The 22,525-nt window shown below is 37.2% G+C and overlaps 1 protein-coding gene across 4 annotated transcripts; it reads right to left on the bottom strand.

Annotated features, from left to right (window-relative positions):
* Nucleotides 1-339: 339 nt before the first annotated feature.
* On the bottom strand, nt 340-6,095 carry LOC149001617 (nuclear transcription factor Y subunit A-1-like). 4 transcript variants are annotated; one of them, XM_089136377.1, is made up of 8 exons: nt 6,043-6,093; nt 5,865-5,941; nt 4,675-4,979; nt 3,135-3,211; nt 2,853-2,924; nt 2,290-2,454; nt 883-1,309; nt 340-797 (listed from the first exon to the last, which is right to left on the bottom strand). In XM_089136377.1, the coding sequence occupies exons 3-7, from the start codon at nt 4,928-4,930 to the stop codon at nt 917-919; spliced, it is 963 nt and encodes a 320-aa protein (XP_088992503.1). In that variant the 5' UTR covers nt 4,931-4,979; nt 5,865-5,941; nt 6,043-6,093; the 3' UTR covers nt 340-797; nt 883-916. The 4 variants fall into 4 exon arrangements, with proteins under 4 accessions (XP_088992503.1, XP_088992504.1, XP_088992502.1 ...); XM_089136378.1 differs by having other exon boundaries at nt 340-1,309; nt 4,675-4,962; nt 6,043-6,095; XM_089136376.1 differs by having other exon boundaries at nt 340-1,309.
* Nucleotides 6,096-22,525: the final 16,430 nt, after the last annotated feature.

Genomic DNA, 22,525 nt, shown 5'->3' with positions numbered 1-22,525 from the left:
ACATCGTCTTTCAAAAATTTCTCTTCCTACATTCGGGGGTCATTGATGGATAATGAACAAGAACCGAATTAACACTTTCCCAAGTTACATACAGATTAAACTTGCTCCTGTTGATGACCATGTCAAAGGTGAGTCTACTTAGTATCCATTGTCTTCCCATAGCAATCACCAAGTATGCCTGTGACCTTGGGATATTCTGAAGAGTGAAAAGGTGGTCATGTGGTACACGGTTTACTAGTTATCGTCTCTTACTTCAGGATCCATGATCCATTTCAGGTTTGGGGTTTGTTTCTTGGTAGTAAATTTCTTAACCATTCTTGGAGTTTATCCTGACAAGCACCAGAAGATGAAAGGTTTAAAAGAAATAATGCATCTTGAACACCATAATAACACAAAGCTTCTGTTAATCAAAGATGTCTCTACAAATCTAGATCATGTCTTATCAGTCTCTGAAATCCCCAAACCAGAATTTCTTTCTCATGAGATATTTGGTGGGGGGTTTTTGGTTCTGCACATCCATCACATTAAACTGTACTGCATAACTTTGTACAGGAGGAAAGCCGGGGAACTGCCGAAAACTAGATACATTGCTTAAGTTACATGCCACTAAGCTACCATATCTCCCCTTTGTTCCTCGAGAACACACCCAAAGCCAAGAATGAATTGCCTGAAAACACCAGATAAAAAGGGGTTTCCCCCCTCCCATCCACTGTAGTGGGGCCTCTGTGCCTCCAGTATCGCCTTGTAACCAATGCTCCAACTTAGGTCCCATGCAACAATGCTGGAGAGATATTTCCCTATCATACACACCAACATGATGCAACTGAGTGTAGGAGTAAACCAGTTCAAAAGATAACAGTGGTGAGCCAAATGAATCGATACCAAGAAGACATTGGACCCCACGGGAAGGAGGTGTTTATTGGATAGTTAGGGCCCTGTTCCGGGCCTGATTCACTGTTATGCTTCCACGCTGCTGGCCTGAACAGTCTCCTTCCTCCTCTGTAAGTGAATGAAAATTTGACAGTGAGAAGCCCTGATGAGGTTGATAGCAACTGTTGCCATTGGAGTATGCATCTTGATTCACAGGTTCCTTTACTTTGGGAGAACCTGAGTTAGCAGTTAACTCAGATGGCAATACTTCAGAACCCAGTGATTTCACTGACTGGGTAGATTTGACAACACCAGAACTCGAACCCTCAAACGCAGAATTAGTACCACTATTGTCAAGCTTCTTTGTGTTCAGAAAACGGCCTCCACAACCCCTTGCTCTTCTCATAGCATGCTGGTGCCGAGACTCATGAAGATAAGGCTGTAGAAAAAATTACAAGCCAACTCACCTGTCATAAACTGGAAATCATTTCTACCAAGTGTCCGATGCAATGTATCACAAATATATAGATCCATAAAAAGTTGGAGAAAAAACAGAGGGGTAAGTACTGGCTGGCCAGATGTGTGGCTGGCCATTCATGTGAAACAAAATGAACAATAGGACTCCTCACCTATTTTAGTTCACAGAAGAACTAAACACTATTGTGTGGGAAGGGGGTTCTGAAGAAGGGTAAAGAATTAGAAGTAAATGAAAATGGAATATGTTTTTGGATAAAGATTTTACCCAGATGGCAAATAGTGCCAAAGCACAAGAGAAGATTACATACTCAGCATATCACATCTAGAAAATCTGGGCCCAGAACAGATAGGGATTTGCGACCTGTGGGTAGCTTAAGGTACTATCTTCCCTTACATTTAGAGAGAAAAGTAAAAAGAGCATCCTATTGCACGAGGCTCCATTTGCTCCTCCCCCAGACCTTGCAGGGGGTGAGGCTGTTTCCATTTGCTCCCCCAGATATTGCGTCAACTATCATGCCTTGAAACTAATTAATAACATCATCTGTAGTTAATGAAATAAAAATATAAATTTTGAGTGCCCCCCCCCCCCCCCCCAACTCTGGAACTTCCAAGACAAGATCATATCCACCCAATGCATTGAGGTCGGCGATAGATGAAAATATGAAATCCTAATGAATCCAGATCTTTAAATCCTTACAGAAACACTTGCACCAATTTTAGATGCTGTGTTTGCATTAACTGATGTTTCTAAGAAATGTGGAACAATCTGATCCATAACTTAGCATGATCCAGATCTTTAAATCTATCCATAGACATTTGCAACAATTTTAGATATAGTGTCAACATTGACTGATCTAAACGTCAAACAATCTGATCCATAACTAAGCGTGAGCAATCAAAGTTATTGAATATTTGATTATTTAAATGATGTAAATCGTGTACCTTTCTTGCCTTAATCAGTTTCCTTTCTAGTTCAGCCTTTGCACGTGACTGTCTTCGTCTTAGAATTCCATGGTACTGCTTGGCATTCACATAAACAGGTTCCTCTGCCATTTCGAGGGGTAACGGCATTCTGCTATGATGCATTCCAACCAAGTGATGATGTGCCTGATGATTAACGAGAATCATTAGGCAGAACTTGAAGTTCTATTTAGTCACAAAGTTTTCCTAAATATGGCATTATTGATCTCACAAGTGAAGTGTACATCAAAGCTCTACATCTGAATGAACAAGAATATGATGCAGACACTATTTCAGGTGAGCCAGAAATGAGAAATAGGGGATCTCCATCAACAATATAAATATCAATAAATATAACAAATGGACAAGTGACCCTTTCTTTCTTCTTTTGATGGGTCAAGAGACCAACCTTTTTATTATGTAATGGTTACAGACAAACCAAAATATGATCAGCTAATCGAATGAAGCAATATGAAGTAAATCAACTTCATTAGCGACATCTAACCAATTTAACATATGTGCACAGAAAACCAAAGGTTGCATACCAAAGCCTGAGTTCCATAGGCGGGCACTAGTCCCCCATAATACGGATCAGGATAAGTAAATGGTGTACAGGCCTGTTAGAGACAAAAGAACATTGACACTTTTAGCAGTCCGGAATACCCACAAATTAGAGAAAGAAACAAATCCTACCTAGCATAGTGCAACAGATGACTAGCTGAGAAAATGAAACACCCTCATCGCAAAAACTAAGTATTTTGGTGGGGAAGGTGTAAAAGGGAGAAATCGCCAAGTTCCATTCAGATACAGAAAGAGAAAGCTCTTACAATTGAATGACCAACAAGTTCAAGCTGGGTATGCGGTCCAAGGCATTCACCCATTGTTGGAGCTATTCCATCTGACCCTGAATGAAATCCAATCCAGAACATGGAAGAAAATAATATACATTTAATACATCATAAATTAGAAAGCATATAAGTAGGAAGATCTACAAAATAAATAACTCAACCTCAATGAAATGTAAAAGAAAATGAGAATAGCAGAAGAAAAAGCAAGCCAATTAGCATTTAAATCTGTCCTTTTTCAGAATGCTAATTTGATCATTTACATTTGCAGCATTTCTGCTGGATTGCCAGACAAGACTTGAAATTTGTGATGTCAATTAGTTCGTTGGTTGACAAAATGTGATGAGTAGGTTTCATTGGTCATCCTTAATTTTACTTGAAATATTTTAGCAGAAAATGGTTTATCAGCAAACTAGCCATCAGAGAGAAGTTAGGAAGCACATCGGGGGGAACCAAAACCCAAAATTAAAACGGTCTCCAAAAGGGTGTAAATTAAGAGGAAATGAAGTCCTTGAAAGAAAACAATGAAAGAGTCAAGTAACAACCAGGAGAACTCTAACTTCATTAGTTGAAGATACAATAAGCCAACTAGAGAAGTGGTGGAGGGCCAGTTAGGATAAGTAGGAATGAGAGTTGCAGGAAGAAAGAGAAGAAATCATGCAAGAGAAGGGGGGAGCAAGGTTTAAAGTATTGGTGTCGGGTAAATCAGTCAGGCGATTTAAAGGTCTGGTGATTTAAAGAGATGTATTGTCTTATATTGAGTATTGTATCATACCGGACAATGCATCTAGTGCAATCCAATAAAGAGACAGACTGATATATATCGTATTGGTTGTATCCAATATGGATACATTGGGTATTATCATGTCTGTATCGTGGGACAGTTTAAACCTTGGGTTGCAAGGGGGGGGGGAGAACATTTGCATACAAGGCCCTCAGGTTATTCAAATCACAAACTAAATTCATTCTTCAAGGATGTTTCCAATGAGGGGGAATTACATTATACATAAAGAGAAATAAAGGAATCCTAAAGAATAAGACTAACTCTCCAACTAGGAAACTCAGAACAGTTGGGAACCAAATATCCTATGTGGCTAACTTTTAAAATTAATTAGAAGACATTACTTCCTCAAATAACAAAAATCCTAAGATCCTAAGAGGTCCAAAAGCTCAAACAGGACCCCATTTATCTACATCTGGATACCTCTGGGTTCAGGTCCTGGACCCGAATCTGCAAACATTCGTTTCGACGAGGCAATAATCCATGCATCTCATGATCAACTGCCATGATCTTTTAATGGTTGCTAACAGAAGACATCTCTTCAATGGGAATTAGACTGTTTGATGTTTCAAATGAAATTGGATATTGATCAGTTCTTAAACTGCAAACTTAATTGGACTGTTAAACCGGTTTTTGTTGATTCAAAAGGCCAACAACTTTTTTTTTATTCTAAGAAGGAAACCAGAATATTATCCTAGCAAACAACTCATGAATAATATAATGAAACAAGCGATGAATTACCAGATGGCAGCGCTACAGAAGTTTGCGTTTCTTGACTAACACCACCTCCATTCTCCTGCCTGCTGGTGGCTCGTGATTGGCCTGCTTTGCTTTCTTCTTCCATTGGATGTGATTTTGATGCATTGTCCACTACAGCAGAAGGTGGGATGGCATTATAGTCAATACCACACCACCAAGGCTGAGAAGAGACTGTGGATGGTGGAATGCTTTGCACTTCAGGCTCTAGTTGATTAATATTTTCAGAATTCGACGGCATGTTTTACTCAGCTGTGGAAAGTTTTCAATTTCCTACCCAAGCACACCAACTTAAGGATAAGCAATGCAGATGACATCATTAACACATGCAAAAACACAGAATGTGAGTCAGAGGATTTATAACACATCAACCACATGAAGAAATCTGTTTTCATTCAAAAGAACTGGCAATGATCCATAAAAGAGAGGCCAGATTGATAGCAAATCCTTTATAATGAAACATGAATTATGCCACCAAGAACATCAGTAGGGCGTGCTCTGCTCAATTATTGCAGAAGAAAACGGTGAGCTTCAGTAAGGAACTGAACTCAGAAAGTCAAACCTCTTAACAACCAAACCCAACCCAAAAGATAAATACCTTTCTTTTGGGCTTTTTTTTTTTGGGGGGGGGGGGGGGGGGGGGGGGGGAATGAACCAATGAACTCGAAAGAATCCCAAAATTAAACCAACTTTCTCAGTCACAGAAGCCAAAAATCCGAAAAATATAAACAATTCAGTGAACGGCAGACAAGAATTTCAAAAACCCTAATCCTGTAAAGAAAGAAACTCTACCAAATAGCAAAGTTCAACAAAGCAAGGTTCCCACAGACAATAACAATAACTCCACTCACCATAGTGGAGAATCCAGAACCCAATACAAAGGACTCCGAACTAAACAATCAAACGAACAACAAATAAGAAGAGATGGTTACGCCTAAAGATAGACAAATAATTGAAGAATAAACCTTATGGAATAAATTTCAACCAAATTTTGCTTAAAACTAAAGCATTAAAGCTAAGATATCAAATCCAAAACCAAAGAAACCAAGAAAGCCCAAATTGACAGCAGCTTCATCGGAAGCTTTTGAATTGGCAACATCACACTAGGGAAGAAAAGAAACTACAAAAGCTGTTAAAGTTCCTACTGTTTGCAAAAGAAAGTAAGCAAACCGTACAATTCGCTGCAACAGAATTCCAAACCATCATTTTTACTTCATCTCCCTCGTCTTTGTCTGCAATTCGAAACTAGAGACTGAAACAGCAGCACAGATTCAAAATAATTGAATTAAAAACAAGAACAAAATAATAATTAAATTAATTTTCGGGAAGCTACACTAGCAGTCTAGCACACACCTGAACCGGGTCCACCTTCTCTCTCATCAATTGATCTATTGATCTCTCAGCATTGGGCCGTACTTGAATTCCAACTTTCAAGGGAGGGTTTTTATAATTAAAGAAAATTTTATATTTCTGTCCCTAATTTTGGGTCAAAATTAGGTTTTTAACACCGCTCTAAGGTGTTAATGTCAGAGTGAAAATTACCATATTATCCTCGAGGATGGAGCCAAGATTTAACATTGTGGAGCCCATAATGACTTTTCTACCTATTGTCTTTACTTTTCAAAATTTTCTCCAATATTGCTCTAGAGGGGGCACAAGTGTTGTTATTTCATAGCGGAAAATGACCACAATACAAAAATAAATAAGAACAAAGGTTTCACAATGGGAATATAGAAAGAAATTTTAAAAAAGAAAGGGGTTGGAGCCAAGATTCAATATTGGGAGCATAATGACTTTTCTAGCCATTGCCTTTATCCTTAAAAATTTTCTTCAATTTGTTTTTGGGGAGGGGGGAAGTGTTGTTATTTCAACTAAAAGAAGACAAAAATACTAAAAAAAAAAATAGAAAAAGAAGGCCCAAAATGGGAACATATAAATACATTTTAAAAAAATTAGGGGGGGGGGGGTAAGGGTGTTAATTGCATACCGAAACCATTTAATTGTATTGAACCATGCCGTTAGATACGGGAGCTTTTTTTTACCCAACTGTCTCTGGACCCGAGCCGGGGATGAACCAATCACTCGGTCGGGACTGTTACCGACTAACTAAGGCAGAGCGTTACTTACGCTGGACCAACATGGCAAGAACACTCTAGATAGAAGGTCAACTACAAAGATGATTGAGTGGGACGAATGACAAGGAAGCATGATCCAGGGAGAGATATTAGCTCTCAACGAAAAGCCCGCCCAACACAAAAAAGGTAATACCTGCAATATAATAGCAAGGACTCGCCCCTCCGATAAGCATCCAATACATTCTGAACATAACCTTGTGTAGCTCTTGCACGGGATCTTAATTTGTTCACTATCTGACTTAGCCATTGGAGGTGGCTATCCGGCGTTCGAGCTGCCCACGTCTTACTTTTCTTACATGACTCATCGTCTCGAGAGCGAGAAGGGGCTTAGTCAAAACTAAGATTATAACTATGATGCATCACCATTTAAAACCGCATCGTTCAAAATTCGATAGGATACATACCGAAACTGAATTTCTTCGATATGGTTCATTCCAAAACTGAATTTCTTTGGTACGATTCTAATTTCAAGTACTCAAACGGTCGGTACATATCGAAACCGTACCAAATTAAGGGATATAAATATAATTTTACAATTAAAACACTTTACCTTTACCTTATCCATAATTCTCTATTTCAGTTTTTCGTTTCGTCTTTCACTCATTTTCTTAGATTTACTTGCTTTGTTTATGTTAATATCATATTCTATCGGTTGTTTAATCGCATAATTTCATTAGGATCTTAATGAACTAATAACAAAAATGGCATGAGTTTGTTCGTACAAAAAATGTATCGCACTAGACATCATGTTTTAAATCGTTTTTCCATACCGATTTAATATCGAAACCATACCAAACCATTTTTACAAATGCCGAAATGGTGTCGTCCTGTGTAAATTTGGTACGGTTTTGATTTTTGATATTCAAAATTGGTACCTTAATGAATTTCCGAAACCCATACCGATTGACACCCTTAGGCGCGGGGGGGGGAGGGGAAGGCAAGGAAAGCTCCGCCATGAGAATTTTCAACTGAAATAATGACAAATGAAACCATTGGTTTAACCTTCCTCTCTATTCCCAAAAACTAGATAGGTGGGTAAAGGGATTCTCCCTTCACTCTATCGAAAATCACAAACCGATCCCCACTACTTAGAACCTAACATTAATATTTAAGTTGAGGGTATTGTGGTCATTATTTTGTTGACATCAACACTATTAAAATGGTGTTAGTTTGAGCTGGACATAGATGCAATTTATGCAATAATTGAGACCACACCCGATTTCACGCAAAATAAGGGGGGCTATAATGTAAAATTTTCGTAAGTAAATTTTGATATTGCGTTCAGATCCGGTTCGGCTCCAACCAGTGGAAAATCTAGACCAACTCCAAATTCGGTTCTGGAATTAAATACCTTATCGAATCTTAACCGGTTCAAGTTAAATGTAATTTTATTGATTACCATTAGTTTTTGTAGTTAATCTTATCTGGTTGCCGCATTAGAAATTTAATCCAGTCTAAGTTCAGTTAATACAGTTTGATTATCTTTTTGATTATAGCATTCAAGGCAACATAAAGGGTGAGATCAAAATATATGACTTTTATAATCATACTAGAACGAAAGTTTGACATCATAATTGAATATTTATTATTTAATTAGGACAATTACCATTGCTCCTTGTAAGCTAAATCATAACTTTATCCCCTTGCATTTTGGAATTATTCATCAACTCCTGTACTTAGTCTCTTCTTACTGTTGCCTAGCTTTTGTCGTTTAGAACTATTTGTTAACTAATGACGTGGCATTTTATCATTTTTTAATTTAAATGAACATAATTTTTTTTGAGAAATTAGTATTGATTTAACTTTTAGTTAAAAATTTATTATTTAATTTAGACAATTACCATTGTTCCTTGCAAGCTAAATCATAACTTTATCCCCTGCGTTTTGGAATTATTCATCAACTTCTGTACTAGTCTATCCTCACTGTTGCCTTTCGCGTTTAGAATTGATAGTTCACCAATGACGCGCTTTTATCTTTTTTTTTTTTTAATGAAGTGGGTTTTTTTTTTTGATAAGTTAGTATTGATTTAACTTTTAGTTAAAGAATTTAACTTAGAACCGTTCACAATTTTCTCCAAAATTAAAAGCATCACAAGTATTGATAATTCACCAATGACTTATCAATGATGGTTAAATAGTGTTGCGTCTAAATTTGACTTCTTCGAGAACAAAAAGTGAGAGCGAAATGAACCAACCATGTTGGTTGAGTAGTTGAATGAATGCAACACCACCCTCAGCAGTTGAAACACAAATTAAAGTCTCAAAACTGAAGAGAAGCATAGTCAAATAAGAAGATAACGAGCATATAAAAGATGCAACAAGTAGGTTTCAGTTACTCATAATTAAGGTTGGTACATGGTTTATATAGAATAACCTATTGATTGACATCCATTGGAGTCTAGTTGACGTAAGTCTCGACTTGATATTTGTTTTTCATAACCGTTTCAGGGATCCATTGGAGGGAGTGTCATCCATATTAATTTGATATTGATTATACTTCTAAATGCGGTATTTCATTAGTGATCCTTTTCAGGCCTTGGCTTGTCACGAGTCTGAATTTTATATTTTCGTATGTGAAAAGAAGTATAAATATCTCCATATACTAGATGCTCGCTAATGAGTACCATGTCTTTAAAATTGTAACATTCCCATGGCATATAGGCTACTAATACATTTTTTCCCAAAGCGAGTTTGCCACCAACCGTTGTGGCACCGTCTGCTATCATCCGGGAAAAGCCATCTCTTTCTCAATAATGTCTTTTTCATTTGATCCAATAGCGTTCCATTAGATAAGGAACATATTTAATAAACACTGATAACTCTCGAATGGAGTATTGAATTGAAAGATCCATTAGATAATGAACTATTGGTTCTAAGCCATCTCTGGCAATGAATCAACAATTCAAAGTGCTTTTCTTGTGTATTCTTGATGAATCAATGTTTATATATAGATGTAGGAGGTTTTGTTTGGGAAGTAAAAAGCCCCTTTGACATCTCTTCATCTGGATATTAATGAACTCTATAAAAGAGTTATTTATCGAAATAATACTCTTACCTATTTATTAAGAACAAGTAGATCTACACCAGGGGAATTGGTAATGTGTCAGGAGAAATTGGTACAAGAAGGTGTGGATACACTTCTTGATAATGGGATCCATGGACAACCGATAAGGGATGGTCATAATAAAGTTTACAAGTCATTTTCAGATGTAATTGAAGGCAAAGAAGGAAGATTTCGCGAGACTCTACTTGGTAAACGGGTTGATTATTCAAGTTGCTCCGTCATTGTTGTTGGCCCTTCCCTTTCATTACATCGACAATTCAAATTGAGTCTTGATTCCTCATCCAATTTTTGGGTGAGCAAATTTTCAATATTTATTGAAAAGGATTTATCATAAAATGTATCAATTTTCTGTTCAAATTCTCGATAATCAGTAGGAAAGACACCATAAATTTTATTTATCCAAATCCTTTCTATTGAAGGAATTAAATAATCATTTTTGATTAAATGAAAATTTTTAATTGTTCCTTGATAGGGTCCCTTCAAAGCCTCTATCCAATACATAATGACTGAAGCTAACTTTGGTTGGTTAATCTGATCAGTTCATCGATGGTCGGCAAGTATGATGGTTCTAATGATGATTCTGCACATATTTTGTGTGTATTTGACTGGTGGATTTAAAAAACCTCATGAATTTACTTGGGTTACGAGCATGGTTTTGGGTGTAGTGACTGCCTCTTTTGATGTAACTGGTTATTCCTTACCTTGGGACCAAATTGATTATTGCGTAGTCAAAATTGTGACACGTGTATATGGAGATATTTATACTTATTTTTACATACGGAAATATGAAATTCAAACTCATGTGACAAGCCAAGGCCCGGAAATGATCACTAATGAAATACCGCCCATTGCTTAGCTTTCAACTCGCCTTTGACCACCAAATGAAATGTGAATAACCCGTCCTCTTTTCTTTGAAACAAGGGCCCCCCCCTCCTAGTTTAAAGTTACCATGGCGTTGACCTTTAGCTATGCTGTTAGGAGAGTGTTTTTGATCCCTTCCCTCTCCTTTTCATTCGAGCAGCTTAGCTCCTCTCCTTTACGGGCCTCCTCTCCTTTATAGTGTCGTCTTTTAGACCCTCTCCTTTTCAGTCAAGCGGCTTTGCTCTTCTCCCATTCTTTGTCTTTTTTGCATTAATAGCCGGAAATCCAGGAAACTAGGATGAGCGATCAATAGTTCAAGCAATACCATTGATGCTTGAAAACCCCACCACGCCACCGTTCAATATTTCTTGGCCCACTATTGGCCAAACCACCTGGGTGTTGGGCCCAATATGAGTAGGATTTCTTAGCCATGCTTCATAATTGGAAAAACAAGCACCATGGAAATACATGCCGCCCAACCAAAGAAAGATGATGGAGAGCTGCCCGAAATGGGCACTAAATAATCCGTTTCGGAAGAAATACGATTTTATAATTTATTAAACTTAAAAAAAAAAAACTCATAGCATATATAGTGGTAGATGAAATCCTTGTTCTTTCTTTGTTCTAGTTTCTTTGTTGTTGAGCCCCAATGACAAACAAACCTATGGGTGGGCATTTTCGGGGAGTAGCCCGCTTCTTCATACACCTCCTGGAACATACATTAAGGGAGCCATTGAAAGGCGACTGAAACACCGTGTGATGGGTGAAGTTGAAGCATACACGATCAAGTGAAGTCGACTTCACATGTGATTCAACATACCATATTGACATAATAAAGAAAAGATGGGGCTCGCTTGGCTGAAAAACTACAAGGCATGCTAGCTAAAGCGTTAGCCCTTATTTGGTTTAATAAAGGAGGAATCACCCTAAACGAGGTTCACCATTAACACTTGGGCTGATATCATCAACCGTGCTAACCTTGGTATGGAAGTTATGCATGAATGTAACGCTCACAACTTCCCTCTAAACCTAGTTGCTGTTGAAGCTCCATCCATAAATGGATAAAACTTAGATCTTAGTGTATAAGAGTTGTTGAAGGAGCAATACCACTTTTCTTGTTTTATCAAGAGGGTTGGTATTGCTCCTCCAGATCAGTTATGTTTTATTCTCATAAAATTTTTATTATTTTATGTTAATGAAATAAGAAAAACTTAAAAAATAATGCTAAAGTAAATAATGATGACCAACTATATCTTTGTATACTTTCGAGCATTGATCTTCCAAAGCTTCTCTTGCGGGATTCTTGGCAAAAAAATTGACTCCCCTTCATCTGGCTTGAATAATCTGGACCTCTCTCCTATATTCATTGTCCCATCCATCTCGATCTGAACTTAGAAGGGTCATTATGCAGATAAGAGAAAGTTTAAATGTCATTATCCAACCAAAAGGGGTCTAAGAATCATTTGGTTGACGCCGATGGTAGCTAGTTGTCATTTATCTTAAAATAATTGTAACAATAATTTAATAATAATAATAGAGAAGGATACCCCGAAATCAGGATTTAAGTTGAATCCGCGAACTCCCCCCATAGATGGCAAAACGTGTCCTTCTAGAAGAAAAGGAAAGTGGGCCCCACAGGCTAAAAGAATCACACCGTGGGAACAGCAACCACCGACAGTTTCCGGAATTAACGATGACGGTGCTCCTCCGCTAGCAGACGGTCTCTTGTCCGGATGCCAGAGGCAAGATAACAGGACCTGAGGAACGTTCCTGAAATTGGGAGGCAGCAACGGAATCATTGACGGAGACCGTAATCCGCCACGCGTTCAAAAGAACTTACCATAATTTATTAACACTCTCTTGGTCAGTCACGTGGCAACATGATCCGGTTCGCATTGGGAACCTAAAACAACAGCTCACCTCTGTGTGCTTCTTTGACGGGAAGTGTTGCCGTGTGGTCAACGCGTGGATCCAGGGATCAGGTGTGATTCGTGTGAAGCTTTTGCTTTATGGTGGATGTCTTGGGCTGGGCTAGCATTTGATGAATTTGGAATCCATTGTGGGCCTGGGGTTGTATGGATCTGATTGGACTCAACTACAAGCCCAAATTTCTCATGGGACCTGTTTTTGTCCAAGACAAAGGTTGGCCCATTGGGCTGAGAGTCCAATTCAGCCTAGATGCAAACCATGAAGATATTTAGTTGAAATGTGGAAAGGGTTGTTAGGTTGTTACCCTAGTGGCTTAAGGAGTTTGGATAAAATTCCAGATGCTTTTTCATCACACATATTACCTTAGATCCATTCTAAATATTGATAAAATAATTCAAAAGTGAGACTTTCAATGGGTTCTGGATGGGCTTACAATGATCGAGATTCTTCCCTTTTTTCACTTAGAAGGTGATCTAGAATCATGGCTTAAGTCTTGGTCATTTTGTCGCATTCACACCTCATAGTTTCTTCTGTTGGTCGAGACTCTTCTCTTTCTTCACTTAAAGACTAAATCGAACATTACACCCACATTTTTATAAACTCTCCCACCTACTCCTGTGGGCGCTTGGTACAATTCTCAGGTTCGCTATTATGCCTATTTAAAATAAATAAGTACAAGAATTCATTATTGGTCAAGAATCGAAAAATGGTTTACTGACCCACATTTATAAAAAATAAATTATCCAATGGAAAATCCGTTTGGTGTCAAGCCTAAAAAATTGTTAAAAATGACTAGTAAACAAGTGAGAAAAAGACAATTTTTGGTGTTTCTTGCTTCAGAAAAAAAAAAATCATTTGATAAAATTATTTTAATTCTAGAACTTAAGTAAACTTACACAAATGAAGATAATGAAATTCTCATGAGAATCCATAATGGACAAAAAATAGTCTTAATGCAACTGGAAGTATTTCGCATTATGTTTCAATCAAAGCAAAAGTTGCTCGCGGATTAAGTGACAAACAATTTAGAATAAGGGAATTTCCATGAAATTGACATGATAATTGCTAAACACTAAGAACTTTTAGCTAAAATCACTAGGTTGAAACAATGTTTTGGTGTTTATGGAAGTAAATTTTAAAAAACATCTGATAAAATTATTTCTAATTCAAGAGACAGTCAAAACTTTTTGTGACAAATCTGAAGCAGAAACACTAGATGAATTATCAAAAATTTGTTAATTGATTCTCCTTTATTACTGTATACATGCATATATCTCAAACCTTACATCTGTGCTTCCAAATGGGTTTAATGGTCATTTAACATGTGTGATTGTAGCTGATAGATGATGACTTCCTTAGGAAGAAGAAAACCTAGAACCAAAAATAACCAAACATTGCTGGAATTATTGGTTTGACCCAAAAGAGATAAAGAAGTTTTGTTTCCTTCTTTCGGAAAGAGGTGGAGCAACCTCGGATTCTAGAAAAAAATCAATAAAGATAATGAGAAACTGTAAAATTTTGAAACTCTATATCTAGTCTAACATAAGAATCATTGGAATGAGAAAAGGCTCTCCGCACTTGGTGAGGTTCACATCAATCCATTTGCATTTTTATATTACAAAATTAGCAAAAGTCACCCAATCTTGACCCTCATTCCAAGACAAAAAAAGAGAGAAGAAAGGAGCTTGACAGAATATACTGGCTTTATTTACAAAGTCATATATAAACCAGAAAATATTTTTCTAATTCCCCCTTCAAGTGCTTCACTGACTGACACTATTGCACGTGCATATGGTAAACGTGTGCATGGATCAGAATTAAGGTATCCAAGAAGACAAGTTCATGAGTTGAAGTGACCATCTGTGTCAGATCATGCACTAGGGTTGATATGTATATACAGTTAACTAGTCAATGAGTTCTATTTGGAGTTTTGGAATCTGAATTAAGGTTGAGAAATGGAAAATCCATAGGTTGAAAATGACCCAAACCACTCAATCTTAAGAGGAAAATATATTCATTCATGATCTGATCAAGGATGTAAAATAGTTAGTTGGGTTCAAAAGACATGAAACTCATGTAGATACATCTAAGCCAGTTATCTAGTTTTTATGAGTTAATTTAGATGAGAAGATGAAATGTTACTGATAATGATCAAACATCCAGACCGGACCGACCATGGTTTGGTTTGATCAATACTCAATCTGATGAGTCGGTAAATACAGTTGATGAAAGGATCGGCCATAACAATTACCCATGGAGGACAATTATTAATGACGATCAAAGTTCTATCCATAACCCGTTATCTAACAGATAAGGTCAAAAGACTCTTTGGATATGAGTCCGGAACGAATTCATCAGCAAGAGTTTGAGCAGGATTCAAGAGTTCGAGTAGGACTTAGTCATCAGTAACACAGATTGAATAGAATTCAATCACTAAAGAACAGGTAAACATCTTAGAGTCTATATAAACAGATCGAAGAGCAAGAGAAATGTAAGCAATAGTGAGTATTTTATTCCTATTCATTCTTCTGGTTTAATCCCTTGCTAACCTGTTAGTCCGAGGCGGACCTCGACTAACACAGTCGAGTACGTACGTTTGTGCAGGACAGCGAACCTTGGTAGCAAAGAGAATTTTTGCAGCAGTTACCAATGACAAAGAAAGATCGTTTTTCTCGGAATTGCAATGGCATGTTTCAGTCTCTTATGTGTTTTATCTTTTTTTTCTCGTCAAAATAAGAGTGATTTTCATATGGGGACAAGAGACATATTGATTGAGTTTTGGGAGCCAGTAACCATGGCCGGAGTACAGTTTCCCATCTAGTGTTCTTGCGTGGTTGGATTCTTTGTAATCATATAACTTTGTGAATTTTTTTCCTTTTGTTTTCTTCAACACAAATGAAGCTTTAGGTACAAAAAGAATAGATAAAAGGTGTACTACTGTGTTCTTCTCGTTTGAATGGGATGGCAAAGTAACATTCAACATAAGTAGAAAAAAAAACTCTTGATTAGTTATATATAGCTCACAGTACTGGATGGCCCAGGTGATTGGCGGAATGGGATCTCTTCTATTGAGAGTCATAAGGGTGATCTTAACTATGTTTCAAGTAGGCCTATAAATAGATTGGATACACCATATCTGAATCCAACTCTGGAACTTTATTGGATGTCTAATAGTAATCCGATTCGATAAACCATCAGAGTATTTATTGGCCATGTCATTATTTTTATATTTTTGATTTTCAATTTCCAATTTTCGGTTACTAATTACCACCTTCCAAATCCGATTATCAGCCATTTTTTAGAGAAAAATGTTTAATACTTTACTCTAATTGGATAATTTCCAATTTTCAATTATCCGGTTATTGATTCACGGTTTTCGAATCGGATTATCAACCATTTTCAGAGGAAAAAAAATGTTGAAAATACTTTGCTCTATTTGGATATCATCTGATCGGATAAGGATTTATCTAAATCCGAATCCGGTTGCTTAGTAGAAGAATACATATATTTTCTTGTAAGAAAATTTTTTGATACAGACACCTTTAAAAACGAATAGAAATGCGAATTTAAAGGCATATTTCGACTATTCACTTTACAGGTTTGGTTTCAAATGTTCAGTTGCTCCTCCTTTAACATCTTCTTACAAGTTTATATTCCCTTATTTTGCTTCCTCCAAAGCACTTTTTTCAATATCTTTTAATTCTCAGCATTATCGATCAATACAATCTTATGGTGTCTTAGGGAGTTCTAACAAGTAAGTTCAACAATTCCTAGGACACCTAGGTTTGCTTTCATATTAATTGAAAAGGGAGTCATATCATCTAGGTTGCAATATAAGGAATGTCCATGATCTTAAGAATACGACTTAACCCTAATATGTTAGAAAAAATCTAGGATCTTAAAAAATGACTAGGTGTACATCTATGATATATTTGATACCTATGATAGATCATAAGTCTTTCATTCTATTCTATTTTACTACAGATGTAATGGTGAATTTTTCCTTTCTTCTTTTTTTCTTTTTTCTTTGGGAAGAGGGCGGGGGAGGTTGGTTCAGGCTTTGTGATTGCTTGTTTCAATCCATTAAACCCAGCACCCCTGCACAAAGAGAAGGAATCAGATACTTGCAGAAGCCAGCCGCCAGAAGCATTGGCAGATAAAGAAGAAGAAAGCTTTTCTTCTCAACTAACTCACATACTCTCTCTCTCTCTCCAAGATTCCCAGTTTCTTGTGATGCTGATGCTATTAGTTGAACTGGAAGGTTGGTTTAGGTTCTGTCACAAGAACCCAACTCAATCAGAGGCATGTGATGTGGAAGCAGGCCATTATCATTAGACAAGAAGTACAGAGAAAGGGGCCACAAAGGCAGCAAAAAAGGAGCTCCATGCTGAAGGAACCCATCATTTCAGCAAGGACTCATTCTCTAGTATGAAATGAGTGCTTTGAAGTACCAGATCTTACATTCTCACCTTGAATTATTATATAGAAAAGCTCCAAAATTTGATAATCTGAAGGCAAATCCTTCAAAGGTATCTCGCCATCTATTCTATCTAACACAAAAGGATGAAAGAAAATCACTTTTTTGCTTCATCTATGCCGACATCAAGGTTAAAAGAGCAAGCACAGTATTTCTTGGAATGAGACAAGTTGTTTCACGAGATTTGGAGATTCTATCTCTATTAAAGTCTTTAATGGTTAAATTTTCTTACCTGCCATTATCACCACCCGCACGAGCTCCTACCTTGGATTCTCTTATCGATGCTCCTCAATCCAAGACACACAGACACACACACCTGAACCCATGATCTCTCACCAACTTTCCCATTAATTTAAAAACAAGATAGACCTGTCTAGCTAATTATAAAAATACCTGCTCCATCTCTCCCTCTCCCTCTCTCTCTCCCCACATACACACAGAAATCCATCAAAGATGACCTTCATCACAGACGCAGACATAGAGCTTTTAAGTTCACATATAAGGAAAGAATACTGATAACCCATCAGAGATGATTTGAATCACGAACACACAGAGCTTCTAAGTTCAATATGAGCAAAGATAGAGATACCCATGAGAGGATATTAATCAATTGAACCACATCCAAGAGGGGAGTGACCCAAATGTATTTGGATCAACCTACCCTTGTCAACATGCATATCTGGTGGTGCAGGTACAGGCCTACTGGGTTCATATCACCTCCATCATCTGCACAATTTCCCTTAATATAAGTTTTTGAAAATTACTTTCCCTTCCATCTTTTTGAATATTCTTGGATGCTTTGTCCCACCTTGCTTGAGTTAGGTGAAAATAATTTCTAAGAAGAAATACATATAATTTTATATGTTCGGATATAAACCACACCCAAACCCCACTTCCCATCAAATACAAGAAAACAGGCCAGGAAGAAGTGTTTCAAAACAAGAAGAAGAATCAGAGAGATATTCAGTCCATGCTAACTCAAAATATATAGCTATTTGATTCTTCTTTCTCAAGTTGATTCAAGACATATAAAAGCTGCAAAAGCTATGGATTAAGACCCACAAAACCTCAAATCCTCACATTACATTGTCAGAAACAAAGCCCACACTTCTGAAGCTATAACTTAGTTGGACAAAATGCAGTCTAATTGCAGCTAGCGAATTAGTATATACCTATCCATTAAAATAGAAACCTTAAATTTCCCAAACAAAAAGGTGGTTACTTCAAGTCTCGAACTCAAAAACTAAAACTCAGTAAGGATCACTAAAATCAAAACCCATTTCAAGCTAACCTTTATACTATTATAGTCTACAAAAGAAAAGCTTTTTTTTTCAGACTGAGATATCACGAAAGGCTAACAAGAAGAACAGCTCTAAATCAGGAGGAGCAAAGAAGGAGATGGGCGACCTCGGTGATAAGAAGCTCGAAGTTACTCTCCTCTTCTTGGGAGCAGGTGGGCATGATAGAATCTCTGGTATCCGAAATCTCTGAGCCTTGGGAGTTGAGCATCCACTGATATTATCACTGTTTTTCTCTTCTTCTCTTTCTGCCATTATTTCATCAGAGTTTGCCATGGCTGAGCTTGAGCTGCTACAAACTGACTCTACCGATTTCCTCTTGCAATGATTTCTACTTCTACTTTTACTTCCTCTTCTTTTTCTTCTGCAACTAGTTGGAGCCATTGAAGAAACACCAAGTGTGTAACCTTGACTAAATTTGGTCAAGCTGAAGTCACTGTTGAAAACCCAACTACTCTTCCTTGAAAAAAAGCAGCCCTTTTGTTCACTTCAAAAGCTTCTAAATTACAGCTTCTTCTGGGGAAGAAAAAAGAGAATCGTTAGAACAACTAGGCTGGAATTGCAGTTCTGCTTCCAAATTCAACAGAGGTTACTAACCCAGTTAAGATACAGAAATCTTGGTAAAGCCCACTAAAACCATGGCCTCTCATGAAACACTAAAATCCTGGTAACACCCAGATCAGTCTGAAGCTTTGGGAAACCTTAAAAACAATTCTGTCAAAACCCAACGGGAGAAAGAGAGAGCTTGATTACCAACATCGTCCAAAATAAGACAAAGTTGTTTGGAACTTACCTTCTTTTCTTCGTTTTGTCTAGCCGTTGATGACAGAAAGATTCTAAATCTGACGGTTGTAAACACATACGTATTAAGTATCTATTTTGCTAATAATGATTACCATAAGAATACCCACCGGGCAGACTGCCCGCTGCCCGTTGTTATAATTGAAATATAAGAGCGGGCAGAAGGGCAATGTAAGACGAAAGTGACGGCGATCGGTGAGAGCCTGACGGCCCTGGCCAATGATTTTCAAATAATCGGAACAGGCCTGGATGGGCTCCCTAATCGGGCTATAACTAGGTTTATAGGCCTGTTTAACTCTTAATCAGGCCTTAATAGATTAATGGCCCAATTTAATTTCTAACTTAGTTTGGTGAGTGTGTTTTATTTTTTATTTTTACGGATAAAAGAGTTTGCTGAGACTACCATTGATGCATTCATGGTTTAAAGTATCCAACGATATGATGAGTATCGGTAGTGTCTCTATGACAAACACACTTTTTTTAATGATTTTAAAATGGTATATATTGGATTCCATCAAAATGTATTAACCTCTACAATACGATATCGATATGAAATGATACGTTTCTTAGAATCACCTAACCTACATGATACTCGATATCAATACATTAAACCTCGGATGCATCCCAAATAATAATCCCTTTTGTTTAAAATTTGAATATATTAAATAATCTAAGGGGAGGGGCATTTAGGGTCATTTTGGTCTCTTCACGTTTAATTTGAATATATTTAATGATGACTAATGATGTTAGTCTGCTTGGGATCCACACGTAATATATTGCATTAAAGGACCCAACAATAGTTTATAGTCCACCAAAGGGACCCACAAATAAAAAAACTCTTCCTTTATAGCATATGGAAGCTTACAATAATGGGGTCTGTGAGTAACACTTTTCTTATTCATCAGATCAAAAGGTCCTTCAATTACAAAGAATACATATTTGTTGTCAAGAACCAGATACCCATTAATATAAACATAAAAACTACAGAAAAGACTAATGACACTATTGGCATTTAAACATTACTTTACAACACACCAGAGGGCGTTCGTTTATATCTGCAATAGGATCCCCTTTACCCTTCTCTTTAGTACCTTCGTCAGGAACAATTAATGAACTTTAATGAACATTTAGCTCGATAAGTGAAACTATATATCCCTAAAACGTACACAAAGTAACAAGAACTATGCCACAGACAATAAATAACAACAAAAGTTCAGTTATGGAAAAAATGCGTTAACACAACACAACCGATGATACTTCCAGTATAATTTCCTAGAGGCATCTTATCTTTTTCCTCTTCCCTACTCAGTGGCCCTCTAGCATGGACCTTTCATTTAACATAGCACCATAATAGGAAGCGTACAATACAAGTCTACACTCTTTCATACATCCCTTTCAGTTAATATTTATGATAACTACAGTCTTCCCCTTCTTTTGCACATGAATCCCTTTGTCTCAATTTATGCCGAGAAGGATACTGTCGCATAAACATTTCCTCTATGTACTAGAATGCATCACTGTCGTACTAAGGAGGCTTGACATCTTCAAATTCATAAGTATCCTTTCAATCTTCCTCCCTACATGGATCCTTCTTGTGTCTCGGTCTATGCCGGAATGGATCATGTCGCATATACATTTACTTGTTGTACTGGAAAGAATCACCGACGAACTAAGGAGGTTTGAGACCTTTGAATTCATCAAAGTGAACCAACTCCACTCTGCCTGCCATTGAAAAAAGGTTCTCTTTCCAACGTAGAAGTCGATTTTTTATTTCGTTAAGAACAAGCAACAACTTAGAGGGAGTTATGCTCCCTTTAAAGATATCAACCCCAAGATATCTTGTAGGGAAATGAGTCATAGGAATCTGGAGAAGGTCTGAAATTTTTTGTTTCCCGTGTGAGGCAATTCTACCAAGGAAGAGCTTACTTTTCTATAGGCCTATATGCTGCCCAGTCCTTTTTCCATTCATAATGAAGTCGATCTTTATTTATATAAATGGAAAAAAGAAAGAAAGCACAATATGTAGCAACGTTCGTGTGCTGGATGAAAATCCTGACTATGCACATCCCATTGGAAAATATATCGTTGAATTATAATTTACGATTTATTTGTAAAAGAGACACTAAATTAACTCGAAGGTTTAATGGTCAATTTGTTTGAAATCTCTATCTATGTGCTTATAAGGTAGTTTTGAAAATCTCAAGCACCAAACGATTGCACTCTGTCAATGACTGGTCTTTCTTGACCAAATTATTTGTCATCCACTTGTTGGAAATAAACATTATCCACCTAATTAATGGAAGTTCATATTGTTCGATGTTTATGATCCTAATTAGTTTTATCCAGATTAATTTCATAATTCTTATTACTAACTGAATGCAATTTGAAGGAAAGGGGCCAAGAAGGGGTAGAAGAGAGGGGCGTGGAAGGGATGGCGATGGCATTGGCGACTTGAAAGTGGTCAAGGTGGCAACACCATTAAATGCTCAAGGCGTAGCTAGTTGTTACACCACCACTTACATTCTTTGTTCACAGTGTGTTAATGCTCGTCAATTTTTATGGTTAATCAATGGCTACATACCTCAAACCTAGCATTTCCTAGCGGATTTAAGAGTATACAGTCAAGCTAAGAACTAATAATGGCAATGAGCTTCTTCAATTGATAATGAACCATTATAGCCTTTAGTCCTCCAATAGTCAAGTCACACTAACATAACGGCATAGAAGGCAGATTGTGTGTCAAATGATGGTGCTTTATACAAGTAAACAGATATAATGCTGTTACAACTCATCTGAGAGCTATTTGGGAATCATCTATCCCTGTTTTTAGTTTGGTAAGAAAATCTGAAATATTCATTTTCAGAAAGTATTTTTCCTTAACCATGCCAGCCAAACAATGGCAATGAATGCTTTCATTGAGTCATGAATCATCATGGCCTTTAATTTCACAACCAAGCATCACTAATTGTACAACCAAGCATCACTAATTGTAGTGAAATAGATGGCCAATGGAGGCAAAATCAATAACGTCTACAAGGATCCTCTCCAAGAAACGCCTCAATAGCGAGGAGAAACTGCTCCTTCTATGTAGTGCCTCATATTTTAATCTCCAAGTCCTATGTGCACCAATGCACCACACTAGTGCAGCTGGCACTGAGACATGAGAAGATAAAGATTCAATCACAAAACCTAAACCTAAGACTGATCTTTTCGAAGACGACATTGCAGAGGCGCTGTGGGTGAAGTTCGAAGGAACCTTTTGGTGAGAGCA

Source organism: Hakea prostrata, chromosome 10 (assembly GCF_041222555.1).
Source record: "Hakea prostrata isolate BN-2017 chromosome 10, UWA_Hpros_2, whole genome shotgun sequence".
NCBI lineage: Eukaryota > Viridiplantae > Streptophyta > Magnoliopsida > Proteales > Proteaceae > Hakea > Hakea prostrata.
Note: the sequence above shows the minus strand (reverse complement) of the source record. Positions and strands in the feature narration are given on the sequence as shown.